The sequence below is a fragment of the Ctenocephalides felis genome, unplaced genomic scaffold (assembly GCF_003426905.1).
Source record: "Ctenocephalides felis isolate EL2017-DRISC unplaced genomic scaffold, ASM342690v1 CF-g0.4_SCAFFOLD_00845, whole genome shotgun sequence".
NCBI classification, from domain to species: Eukaryota; Metazoa; Arthropoda; class Insecta; order Siphonaptera; family Pulicidae; genus Ctenocephalides; species Ctenocephalides felis.
The window spans coordinates 82601915-82615791 of NW_020536999.1; the positions used below are offsets into that span (position 1 = coordinate 82601915).

Genomic DNA, 13877 nt, shown 5'->3' on the forward strand with positions numbered 1-13877 from the left:
TTTTTGGATATCTAGATTATTTGATTACTAGATATTTGATTATTAAATTTATATTATTATATATCTGGAATTCTAGATATATAGTTTTTTATATCTAGACTGTGTGATATATGCAATTTTAAAAATCTAGAATGTTTTATATCTAGACCTTTTGATATCTAGATTCTGTGACATCTGCAATTTTAAAAATTTAAAATATTTGTTATCTAGATTCTTTGATATCTGGAATTTTGAAAGTGTACATTTTTTGATATCTTGATTTTTTATACCAAATATTTTGGGTATCTAGATTATTTGGATATCTAGAGTATTTTATTACTAGATTATATTATTTCATATCTGGAATTTGGAAAATCTAGATTTTTGATTATCTAGAATTTTGTATATCTAGATTTTTTTATATCTAGATCTTTTGATATTTAGATCTTCTTATATCAAGACTTTGCGATATATCCAATTTTGCAAATTTAGAATTTTTGATAACTGGACCTTTGATATCTAGATTCTGTGATATCTGCAATTTTTAAATTTGATTTTTTGATACCTCGATTCTTTGATATCTTGATTCATCTGATTTATCTTTTTATTTTTGGGTTGAGTTTTTGATATCTTGATATTGGATATATAATAATTTTGTATATCTGAAATCTTTTGAATATCTGATTTTGTTTAGTTTGTATTTTGAAAATCTACATTTACTACTCGAATTTTAATATCTGAATTTTTGACAACTGGGATTTTCATATATGTATCTGAATTTTTGGTTAATAGATTATTATCTATATGAATTTTTGGATATCTGAATTTTGTTAATCTAGATTTTGAGATATTTAAATTTTACGACTTTATTTTTTCACATATTAATTTTATGAATTTGGATTTCATTTTATTACTCACTTAAATATAAGTTACTTACATTATTTAATTATACAATATAGAAATCTATACTATGAATCCAAAATTTATGGCTGTTATATTTTCATACAAAATACAATATAGATATTTTAAACTGTAAATTTTAACAAAAATCTTGGAAACTTGGAAAACTTGGACAAAACGAACTTTAACATACATATTTTTTTTCTGGAACTCATCATGCCATCTTATAGATATCTTAATAATTATCTTAAATAAATTAATAGTTATTGATATTATTATATAAGTATCCAACTTTATATGTATGCAGAAAAAATGAATACTATCACATCTATTTTGCGCTATATTTTATAAATTTAACATAAATACAACCACCATCAGTTATTATAAATTACTATAAAAAATATAACATAAGAATTAGTAGCTTATAAAATTATTTTATCACTCTTATTTTTTTTTTATTCCGGTGACCTGCACTTGTCCACCACTGCTCCGGCCGATATTCTCACGCAAGTGTATCGTTCTTTCGTTCAATTTGAGATACATGGAGAACACTTAGGGCATTTTTTATCGGCATTTTTTTTCTACGAGTCTGTTTATTTTCATTTGGATTCATTATTATACATACATACATACATACATACATACATAGAGACTCACATAAAAATAAAAAAAAATACTTGAAAGATTTTAAATTTCGTGTTTTATGTAATACAAGTTACACTAATGTGTTTTTATAACTTTGATGGATAAATATATATGTGTAGGAGTTTTTTTTTATATGAGTCTACTACTAGACCTCACACTACATGGACTGCTAGTCGAAAGCAAAACTAGTGGTGTATGGCATCGTGCCTTAAGGCAAATTGCTGGAACTTCCCGTACCGTAACGAAATGTTCGAGGAATATTAAATGTTTTCAAAAAGATTATTATAAATACTGTAACATTGTCTAATATTTATAAGAATTGTATAAACTGAATCACAAAGTCAAAAATATTTATTTAGCTCTGTATCATCGAAATGGCTGGGCCTGCTTTTGCCAAAAATTAATAGCCACTTCCCCCAATCATAACTAATTGAATGTTTTTTAGATCATTCAAATTGGATGCTCCAGTCTCTCAAAAACTCTATTTCTATTTTCTGCACTCTTTGCTCTTTATCTCCGTAATGACTGGACCTGCATTTGCCAAATCTAATCTAATCAGTACGTCTCCTTATCAATAGGAATCGAATGTTTTTTGAATAATTGAAATCGGTTGAACCGCGTTCCCGAAATCGTCGACTAAAATTTGTATCCAAACAAACACACACACACACACACACACACACATACACACACCCTTTTCTAAAGTTTGCCAAAATGTTCAGAAACCTCTGAAACGTAAAGATATATAGTGTAGTGTAAGATCTATGACATATGACAATTAATTAATCGGAAGTATCCACGATTGTCGGCAACGCTCGTTCACTAAGTGACGTCACAGTTCCTTCTATCTTTAGACAGTTTATAAAATGGAAAACATATGAGGACTAGCAGTCCGTGCAAAGCATTTTTTATGCTTATGACATTTAATCCAACGGGTGTGTTCCACGACTGTCGACAACGCTCGTTCACTATGTGACGTCACAGTTTCTTCTATCTTTAGACAGTTTATAAAATGGAAAACATATGAGGACTATCAGTCCAAGTAGTGTAAGGTCTAAGGTTGGGATATATATTTATATATGTGTGTCGGCGGTTTAACGATATAAAAATACATTAGGATAGGAAACATGTGTTGAAAATGTTACTTAAAAGAATCTTTGTGGAGACATTTTGTAGTTTTTTTTCTGTATTTATTACTTATTTAGATAAATAAATATGTCAATGGATACTTTTAACGTAGATGGAATAAATTTTAAGTGGATTGAAGGAATATTTTTAAGATGAGATTTACTATTCGTTCTTATTGGACAGGGGATAATTTATTGTAATCGTCCAAAAATCGAAAATAATTCTTGCATATCTTCACGTTTCAGAGGTTTCTGAACATATTGGCATACCTCAGAAATAATGTCTGTGTGTGTATGCATGAGTGTATTTAAAGCAATTTGTTTAAAATTACGTAGCCTAAAATTTTGTCTGAGGTCAAACATCCATACCACAACTCCTTAGACACGAAAAATGCTATTAAAGACTAGCAATTGATTAATAATTGAAACCAACATATGCAGAACGGTCGTATTGTTTAGTGTTTTGTGTACCTACTTTCTTAATAAATTCATTTTTCTACTTAAATTTTTGTGTAATATAAAGTTATTCATTATATATTCATCTTTTTCCAGATGATCTCCTGGTCCAAAATGTCAATTCTGTGACACCAACCTGGAAATCCGGGCCATCCAGACTTCCAAATCATCACAGAATGAGACGTCTCTGATGACAACACATTGCACTTTATATTTCTTTCTAAAAGAAAGATGAATTTAATATCCAAATGGCTCATTTTACTGATCTACACATCACCTGTCAGCAGATGCCAGCAGACCCAACCAAAAGGTATCCTTAAAGTATCGCCAGATTACCAAATCGAAGAAGACAGTCGACATCATCATCACCATCATCAACAAAGTCGAAAGAAGACTTCGGATGATGAGGATGAGGTGACGCATAGGAAGCATCATCATCGACTTGCTAAAACTCATCATGGACAGAGGAAACATGATTTGTTAGAAGATTTGACGTCCAGTGACAAAGTTGGTAAACATGCATCAATTTCTGATGATGAAGAAAGTATTTTGACGTCACTTCATGTTAATCGTCAACCTAGTGGTGTAAATTTAGACGGTTCTTCTGTTTTGCGCGTTGGTGGCGAACAACTTCCATCTGGTAATCCAGAAATTGCACATCCAAAATCACATCATAGAAATCCAGGAGTTTCAAGAAACAAAGCAAGTGGTGAACCAGGAATTTTAGATGTGGTGTCCAAACACCAGCAACCAGCAAGTAATGTCCAACGAGTCTCTAGTCCTGAAAACCTAAAAGTAAAAGATAACCAGAACTCTAGAACCAGAGATGATCCAGAACCATCATCCGAAGAATTGGATGAGGATTTTGAAGACTACGAGGACGAAGACGAGAATTTTGATGACCATTTGGAAGAAGATGATAATTTGGGTGGTGCCAAAGGTCCTGATGATTTTAGTGAAGAGTTGGATGGCGACTTGAATTTTGGAACTGATTTGGAGAGCACTGATGGCAACAGGGATAGTTTACCAGTTTTCTTGGAGGAGCCTAAGAATGCTTATGTTATCAAGAATAAACCTGCAACGTTGTGGTGCAAGGCTGCTAATGCGTTACAGGTAATAATAGATAGATGAAAGGAAACTTATTAGGGATTAAGGATTATTAACAATCAATTTTCTTTAGGAAAGGTCTTGTTAATCCTTTTGCTTGTGAATAGTTCCTTTTTTAGCAAAGGTTGCTTTGGGAACATACGTCTCCTTTTTATTTTTTTAGAACGGCTTGCTTTTTAGTAGAGTTTTTTTTGCCAACTCTGCTTCAACAATGTATGATCTGGCAAATGCTACCAATTTTGGTGGATTTGAGAATAATAGATCAGATTCTTGTAAATTCTTTTGCTTGGGAGTAGAGTTCTTTTTCTAGCAAGGATTGCTTTGGCAACGTATATCCAAGTATATAGTACCAGTTTTAGTTAAACAAAGTACTTGGTCTATGATAATGAATTAATATAAGGCAGCATTCTTGCCACGTTCCACTTCAACAGAGCTTTCTTATTTTTCTGGAACGTCTTGCTTGTTAGTAGAACTTTTTTGCAAACCTAGCTTTGGCAGTGTATAATCTGGCAAATCCTACCAGTTTTGGTGGATTCAAGAATAAAAGATCAATCTAATCCTGATGATTACCCTTTTTTAGCTTGAATTCAAGTGTTCAGGCATGAGCGAAGGCAGACCTCCTCCTGGAGTCCGAGAGACCCACGTGGATCCACAGAATGGAATCAGATTTTTGGAGAGCTCTGCTGAAATTTCCAGGGACATGATCGAGGAGTATTTTGGACGCAAAGGTAACTTGATAGATATCAAATTTGTGCAGTTTATTATATTTAACTAATTGATTTTTTTTTCAAAGGTTATAGATGTCACTGCATTGCTGTGTCTGCAAGGGGTCAGATTAAGAGTCAGTCTGCTACAGTGCAAGTGGCATGTGAGTATAATTTTTATTCACGTTTTTAGATTTTTTGATTATTTAGGATTGAGAGAGTCAATTTTTGATTTTAGGAAATTGCATTAGTTTAAGGTTCCGTACTATTATATAATAAATTCATAAACAATTTTCTCTTAGTAATAAGAGAAACTCCTTAAGATGTTCAGGTTAAGGCAGTCTATTACTGTCGTGTAAATTTTCTGGATATGTTTAAAAGTTTTTACTGTGATATCAGAATTTTGATCAGAAGAATCGTGCCATTAGCATTGCTCAGGAGCCCTTAAACAAGAACTGGTGATTACCGCAACCCAAATGATCTATTTTTTGCTATAATTTTTATATTGATAGAAAATCACCAATTGATCGATCATTTGACATATGCACATCAAATTATCAGATATTGCATAGAAAATTTCACAATGTTTACAAATTTTGTTCCTTTTTTTGGTTGCCATTTTTTGTAGTTTTTAAAGTACACTTATATAGTTCAAACATATGTCCTCGACATTTGGGATATTATGGATTTGAACGATGCGAAAAACGTTTGTTTATGAAATTTTTGAGAGAACGGATCATCCGATTAGATTGATTCGAAAAACATTTTGCTTGTGTTGACGGTGTAAAGAAATGTTTTTAAAAAAATGAAATTTTCACAATATTCAGAAAAATACACTATTTCCAAAAAAAAAATCGTAACTATTTGAAAATAAAACTAGTGGCACATGGCATAGTGCCTTAAAGCAAATTGTTGAAACCTTTAAAACGTGAAGATATGCAAACATTTTTATTTCAATTTTTTTTGCGATTACTATAACTTACCCAACAGGAAGTTAAAAAAAATCAGAAGTAAAAAGATCACTTCATTCATAAAATTTTTCACAAAAAAAATTCATTTTCGAAACAATTTTGAATTTAAAAAAACCAGTTTGTGTAAAAAATGCTTGAATTTTTTTTTTGTAGATTACGCTCGTCGTCCAATTTAATAAGATAATTAGAATTTTAATTTTAATCAAAGCTCACGTATACACTTGAAATAAATAATTTTAACTTTGCCATTCAGTTTATATAATTCTTGGAAACATGAGATAAGGTCCTTTGATTCTAAATCCGCTTGATTAAGTTTTGTTTATCCTTTTTCATGTAAACATTTACATATAAACGTCTTCGTGCAGTTTATCAGCTCTTAAATTTTGTCTACAAAATACGATTAAAGAAAGTTACAGTATTTATAATAATCCATTTGAAAATACTTTATATTTCACTACGAAACGCAAAATTCCAGCAATTTGCTTTAGGGCACGATGCCATACACCACTAGTTTAACCTCGAATATTTATGGACCGATTCTGGCTGCACAACAGGCCAATGTCATGGCAAGGCTATGTTATAAAGAAGTTTCCATACTTAATATTGCCAAAAGCCATGTAGTTGCTGTGTTGTCAGGCGTTTTTTTCAGGTTGTCAGATAGAAAACCTAACTTAGAAACCGCACAAAGGTCAAAAAACGATCTTAGTTAACAGCGTCTTTCTGACCCAGCTCCATAACATACGTGTGACGTTGCAGTTTATGCGTAAAACGCCTGAATGCACAGCAAATACATGATATTTTGATAGTATTCAGTAAGATGAAGTAGAATAATGGATGCAAGTTGGAGCATAACATGGCCTTGCCATAAAATTTTTCTGTTGTGCGGCAGAATCGATTCATTAATTCCGGTACGGAAGGTTCCAGCAATTTGCCTCATGGCATGATGCAATGCACCATGCACTAGTGTTTGTATTTGCGCTTTGTGTATCTGTGTATCCTTTATATGTGTCTTCGTTAGTGTATTTGTGTATTTCTACGTGTATACATATTTGTGCATACACCTTGTCGACGTCTTGCAACAAGCACTTTTTTCAGTATGGGTCCGAACCAGCTTCCTTTTCTGTTCATGATCGGTAGATTGCTTAGTAGACTTCTTCTTTCTCCCACTCTTCTCAGCACTTTTTTTGTCGGTCTTTCTTAGAGTCCATGTCTCTGATCGATGGAGCTATGTTCACCCAATGCAGACAACTTGCAACGGGCCCTTTTCTCAGCATGGGTCCGAACCAGCTTCCTTTTCTTTTCATGATCGGTAGATTGCTCAGTAGACTTCTTCTTTCTCCCACTCTTCTCAGCACTTTTTTTTGACGGTCTTTCTTAGAGTCCATGTCTCTGATCGATGGAGCTATGCTCACCCAATGCAGACAACTTTTTTTATTTTGGGGACCTTTGATATTGATTAAATAATCATCAATTTTATTCCGGTACGGAAAAATCTAGCAATTTGCCTTAAGGCACAATGATAAACACCACTAGGGGGCGTCCATTAATCATGTGAGGTTATCAGGGAGGAGGGGGGGGGGGTTTGACAAAAAATTACGAAATATTACGTAGGGGAGGGAGGGATATAGGAGTATATCACGTGTATTTATTTTTTAACTAATTTTTTTAAAAAAGTTCAAACATTTTCAAAAAAAAAAAAATTAAAAATTTTACACTTTTTTAACGTAACTAAAAATACACGTGATGTATGGTGGGGGAGGGGGGGTTAATTTTGAATATCACCATGGATCACCAAAGGGGAGGGGGGGTCTAAAAATCCTTAAAAATGCGCTCACGTGATTAATGGACGCCCCCCTAGTGTTTTTATTTGCCCCTTTGTATGTGTCTTCGTTAGTGTGTTTGTGTATACACATTTGTGCGTGTGTGTTTTAGTGTTCGTATTTATATTTGTATTTAATTTCCGCCAATTCCATCGGCATTATCTCCGAAAAACGACATCACGCACGAACGCCATCGTCCCATCGTCGTAATAAAATAAATCACTTATAGTTCGATGTAGCTTTACAAAATCCCCACTATAAATCATTTCCGAACGCGTATACATACTCGTATATCATTACATTGTATTAATTCCGATTCGGAATATTCAATGATTCAAAAACGAAACAATTTCACATTTTCACATCAAGGAAAATTCATTAAAACCGAAAACAAGAGACTAATATTTTTGTTGTAATTTTTGGACGCCATTTGGCTGTTTTGCGTAGGGCTGGGACTACCCTAAATTTAATAAAGATTTGACTTATTAGAGAATATGCCTAGAATACTGCGAAGACAGGTCCATTGATTAAAGAGGCTCTAGTTGACTTTCTGAAGGAGAAGTTCACTTCCGCCAGAATGTCGAATATGGCAATGCTATTCTGAATCGTTTGAGACCAAAATTCAACTATTAATGTATGGCATTGTGCCTTAAGGCAAATTGCTGGAATTTCCCGTACCAAAAAATATTTTTTTTAAAAAGATTAACATTTTTGAAAAAAATTTACTCTGAAAAAATTAGATTTTTGAGAAACTATAAATTTTGGACAAAAACTTACTTTTTTTGAAAAAAAAAAAAGACTTTTTGAAGAAAAATTTATTTTGAAATATTTTGGAAATTCTGAACTTTTTTTCAAAGCAATCGTACTGCTTTAACTGCATAGAGACGAAATATTGAAGCGCGTAAGCGCCGCGTTGCCGTCTAACGGGTAAACACTGGTACGGAACCCATAGGAATGTAAACAAAATTTGTACTTATTGTTAAAATCTCTATAAAATATCTGATAATTTGATGTGCATATGTCTAATGATCATTTTTGACCGCCAAATGGAGTTTTTTTTGCACTAATTAGCACGTCTCCTTATCAATACGAATCGAATGTTTCTTGGTTTATTCAAATCGCTTTATCCGTGTTCCCGAAATCGTCGACGAAAATTTGTATCCGCACACACACACACACATACACACATTCACACATACATCCATTTTTTCTAAGGTATACCAAAATGATCAGAAACCTCTGAAACGAAAAGATATGTAAAAATTATCATTTTCGTTTTTTTTGCGATCACTATAACTTACCCTCCGGGAAGATAAAAATAAATTATCGGATTTTGATTCGTAATTCAAAAATTACTGAATTAATAAAAAGCTTGGTGATAATATATCAAAATCTTGAAACATGAAATATGCCAATTCAATTTAAATAGAGTCAGTTTCTGATTAGGTTGTCTCTTGCGAAGACTATTATTAAGGAACATTTATATGTGGCGTGTTTTGCAGTGGGTAAACTATTCATATATTTTTTGTTGGCTGCTCCTTTCACTTATGCACAATATTTGCAATCAGTTATTTTCATACTAAACATCTTATACTAGAAATATTTTTTATGGCAAAACAACGTTTGCCGGGTCAGCTAGTATATATATATATATATATATATATATATATATATATATTGATTTACATCCCCTTTATTAATTTATGTATAGTTTAATACAAAGGCATTAATTAAAACACAGATGGGGACGCTATTGATATATAATAGGCATACCATATATATATATACTCGTATATATATATATATATATATATATATATATATATATATCCACAAATTCCAAAATGTCAATAGTTCAATTATAAAGTGGCAACTTGATCTAAGGGTGGAATTGATACGTAATTACATGGTTTGTGTTTCAAACGCGACCGAGAGAGGGGCGCTAGTGGTTGTCGATGGTTGTCAACGTTGGTACTCCTGCTCAATAGAACGACGAGAAGTGAGGATAACATGACTACGAGAGAGTGAGGAGGGGGGGGGGGTTGATTATCCATTTAGTTGATAATTAATGTTTAGATAATTAAATGAAAATTTAATTATAGATATACAAAAAAATATTGATTTCCTGTGGGGTAAGTTATAGTAATCGCAAAAAAATGAAAATTATTACGTATATTTTTACGTTTCGAGATCTTCTGAACATTTTGGCATTTTTTGGCAAAGGCAGGTCCACTTGTTCTGGAGGTACAGAATAAAGCATGCTAAATGTGAGGTTTTTAAGTATTAATATAAAAATATTTTACTGAGGAGTGAAGAATTGATTACGATTTTGGTAGCAGTTTTGAAGATGCATGAAATATGGTAAAAATTGGCATTTATTGGTCAAATGCAAACTAAAACTAGTTGGTATTGGTATTTTGCCATGGGTCAAGTTACACGAACTTTCCGAAATGTGTTATAAACGACTTAATCAACAGAAATTGAGATTCATATATTCAGATAATCTTAAAATTTTCTGTAATTATATTGAATGTATTGCACAGATGAATAGTCGTATCATTTTTCGTCCACGTTTTCGGGCGCACGGATCAACCGATTTGAATGGTTCTATGAGGAATCAAGTAGGCAGTTGTAAGAAACAAATATTCTTGTCATGACATTTTGTATAGTTCAAAAAACATTCGATTCCTATTGATAGAGAGATGTGCTAATTAGTTTTTGGCAAAGGTAGGTCAAGCCGTTACTGAAAGAATGCAGAAAATAAAAATCGAGGTTTCGGAGCATCCGATTGAATGATCCAAAAATCATTCAATTTTTAATGATTAGGATAAGTGGTGATTAGTTTTTGGCAAAGGCAGTTTTGGAGATACCCAGCTAAATGTGCAAAAAATGGCAGTTTTTGAGAGAACTAAGCATCTGAAATGAATTATTCAAAAAAATTTCTGCTTAATTTTTTTTTTTTTGTATATCGAAAATAATTCAGATTTTAATTTTAATTCTAGCTAAAGTTCTAAAGCTATTTTATATACTTTAAATAAATAATTTTAATCTTGTAATACAGTTTATATAATACTTATAAATAAATATTTGACAACGTTACAGTATTTATAATAATCTATTTGAAAACATTTAATATTCTTCGAACATTTCCTTACGCTGCGGGAAGTTCCAGCAATTTGCCTTAAGGCACGATGCCATACACCACTAGTTAAATCAATTCAAATTCAATATTTGTATGTATAATTTTGTGTATCTGAGATTGGGCTTGTTTGCGATGTAGTTTTGTTTATATGTGCATTTTTTGTGTACATTTATATCAATAAGTACGTGTTATGTTTGCTTTACTTTCTGTGATAATATTCAGTGATCCAGAAAAAGGTTCCCATCGCCTGCTCTTTTAGTCTAATCTATGCAAATCAATCGGGAACGTCGAAACTTACAATATATAGTGGGTGGTGAAAGTAAAATTCAAAAGCGACAAACAGACAACACTCTTAAAATCGATACACACACATAAACACACAAACATACACACATACACATAATCACACACACACAAAGACTTGATTAATCCCGATTCGAAATTGTCGATGTAAATCCGTTGTAATACTTTAAGTGACATTTAATCCGATTCCTGAATGCATATGTATACGCGATTACACCTTCATATTGTATAAAACACATACAAATAGACACTAACACACACATAGACAAAGTAATATACATAGTGAGTACCAAAACAAACAAATTCGCATACAGGAACAACGTAGCACATACACAAAGTCGCAAACATAACTTTTTTTCACACACACGCAGACTCTCTCACACACAAACATTTTCATACAAAAACTCCGTCACACACAAACTTTTTCACACACAATCTCCATTACACACAAAAACTCTTTCATACACAAACTCTGTCACACACACACAAACTTTCTCTCACACACATACAAAAACTCTCTCTTACACACACTAACTCTCTCTCTCACACATACACAAACTCTATCTGTCACACACAAATTCTCTCTCTCACACACAAATTCTCTCTCTCACACACAAATTCTCTCTCTCACAAACACACAAACTCTGTCACACACAAATTCTCTCTCACACACACAAATTCTCTCTCTCACAAACTAACAAACAAACTCACGCACAAACTAATACACATCACACAAATAAGCACACATATTCACACATACACACAAAAAAGCAAACACATACAACGCACACACAAATATTGTAGTACATATACAAATGAGTAAATAAACTAGTGGTGCATGGCATCGTGCCTTAAGACAAATTGCTGGAACTTTCCGTACCAAAAATTAAAATTTTTATAAAACAATCTAAAAATTTTTTTAGAACTTTGACAAAAACAGATTTCTGAGAACTTTAAAGTTCTTGAAGAAAATTGACTTTTTTGAATAAATAATTTTTTTTATACTTTGAAATATTTTGGAAATTTTGAAAAAGCAATCGCGGTAAGTAATCAAATCGCGTAAGCGCTGCATCGCAGTCAACGGATAAACAGTGCTACGGAACCCATAGAAATAAAAACAAAATTTATTCTTGTTATCAAAATTTCTAGAAAATATCTGATAATTTTATGTGCATACATCTAATGATTATTTTTGTTTGCCAAATGGCATTTTATTTTACTTTTTTTATTGGATCTCCAAAACGGTTGGACCTGCCTTTCCTTTCCAAAAATTTCGTCAGTTCTTCATTTTGTCAATACAAATGAAATGTTTTTGGCTCTCAAAAATTCAATTAACATTTTTTGCCTCGTATCTTTGGAATGACTGAACCTGACTTTGCCAAAAACTAATCAGCACGTCTCCTTATTAATAAGAATCGAACATTTTTTGAATTATTCAAATCGGTTGATCCGTGTTTTGGAAATTGTCGACAAAAAATTGTATCCTCACATACACACACACACAGGCACCCACATACATCAATTTTTTTCTGAGGTATGCCAAAATGCTCAGAAACCAATGAAATGTAAAGATATATAAAAATTTCGATTTTGCTCTACGAGAAGTTAAAAATGTAAAAATTCAATACTAAAATTTGAAGATAAAACTGTTTTTGTGAGGTACTGGAAATTTCTCTAGTTAGTCTAGAATATAATCCAAAAATGAATGTTACTACTTTGCTCCGTAATTCAAAATTTAATAAATTAATAAAATGCGCAGTAATAATAAATAAAAACCTTGAATATCAATGTGTGCAAATTTAATTTGAATGAAATTAATTAATTAGTTGTGGATTAAGCTGGCACTTGCATTGACTATTAATATGCCCTAGGAATGTTTGTATGCGGCATGTGTTTCAGTGGGTAAACCATTCATTTAATTTGTGTTAGCTGGCACTTTTACTTATATACCACATACATCTACATTCAGAATTAGTTATTTATTTTATATACATTTTATAAAAATGTTATAGAAATATTTCTTATTTTTAATTTATTCCTCATCTTATTTAACGTTTGCCGGGTCAACTAGTATATATATATATATATATATATATATATATATATACATTTGTGCGTGTCTTCATCTATTGGGGTTGATAAATGCATCATCAATTTACCCAGATGTCTTAGAGACAACTAATAACTTGATCTCTTAAATTAAGATTAATGGTGTTGCCTGATGACAGGCAGTTGTAATTAAAACTACTAACTCTATAAGAAATAAAATAGAAAAACTATTAATTTATATTAGCGCGAGATTTCACAAAACTTAAGTTGATTAAAATAAATCAAAGAAAACTACAAAAATATATGTGAATGAATTTCATTTTGTTTAAATAAATAACGTGACTCGCTGATATAAAAAAATGTACTAGATCACTTTTATCTAGTTGATAAAAAAAATGTTTTACTAGATCACTTTTATCTTTATTAATTTAACATTCTATATAACGGACCAAGATACAGCCCTTAAGGTACTCCAGTATGTAATCATTTCTAAGATTGACCATACATATCTTATATATAAAGGCCTTCTGTACGGGTGTATGATTTGATACTTCTCCTAAACGGTTATTCGTATTTTGATAATTCTTTCTAGAGTTTGTCAAAGGAAATTTTCAAGATGTAGTGAACAATCGTAGTAATAGTAATATTGTAGAAATAAGTGGCAAAAAAACACT

The 13877-nt window shown here is 31.8% G+C and overlaps 1 protein-coding gene across 1 annotated transcript in view; it reads left to right on the forward strand.

Annotated features, from left to right (window-relative positions):
* Positions 1 to 13877, forward strand: part of LOC113391065 — a 101900-nt gene that overhangs the window by 62270 nt on the left and 25753 nt on the right. The window contains exons 3-5 of the mRNA XM_026627039.1: positions 3204 to 4220; positions 4795 to 4942; positions 5008 to 5082. Coding sequence (XP_026482824.1) covers positions 3339 to 4220; positions 4795 to 4942; positions 5008 to 5082 — 1105 coding nt within the window. The 5' untranslated portion in view covers positions 3204 to 3338. The remainder of the gene's footprint in view (positions 1 to 3203; positions 4221 to 4794; positions 4943 to 5007; positions 5083 to 13877) is intronic.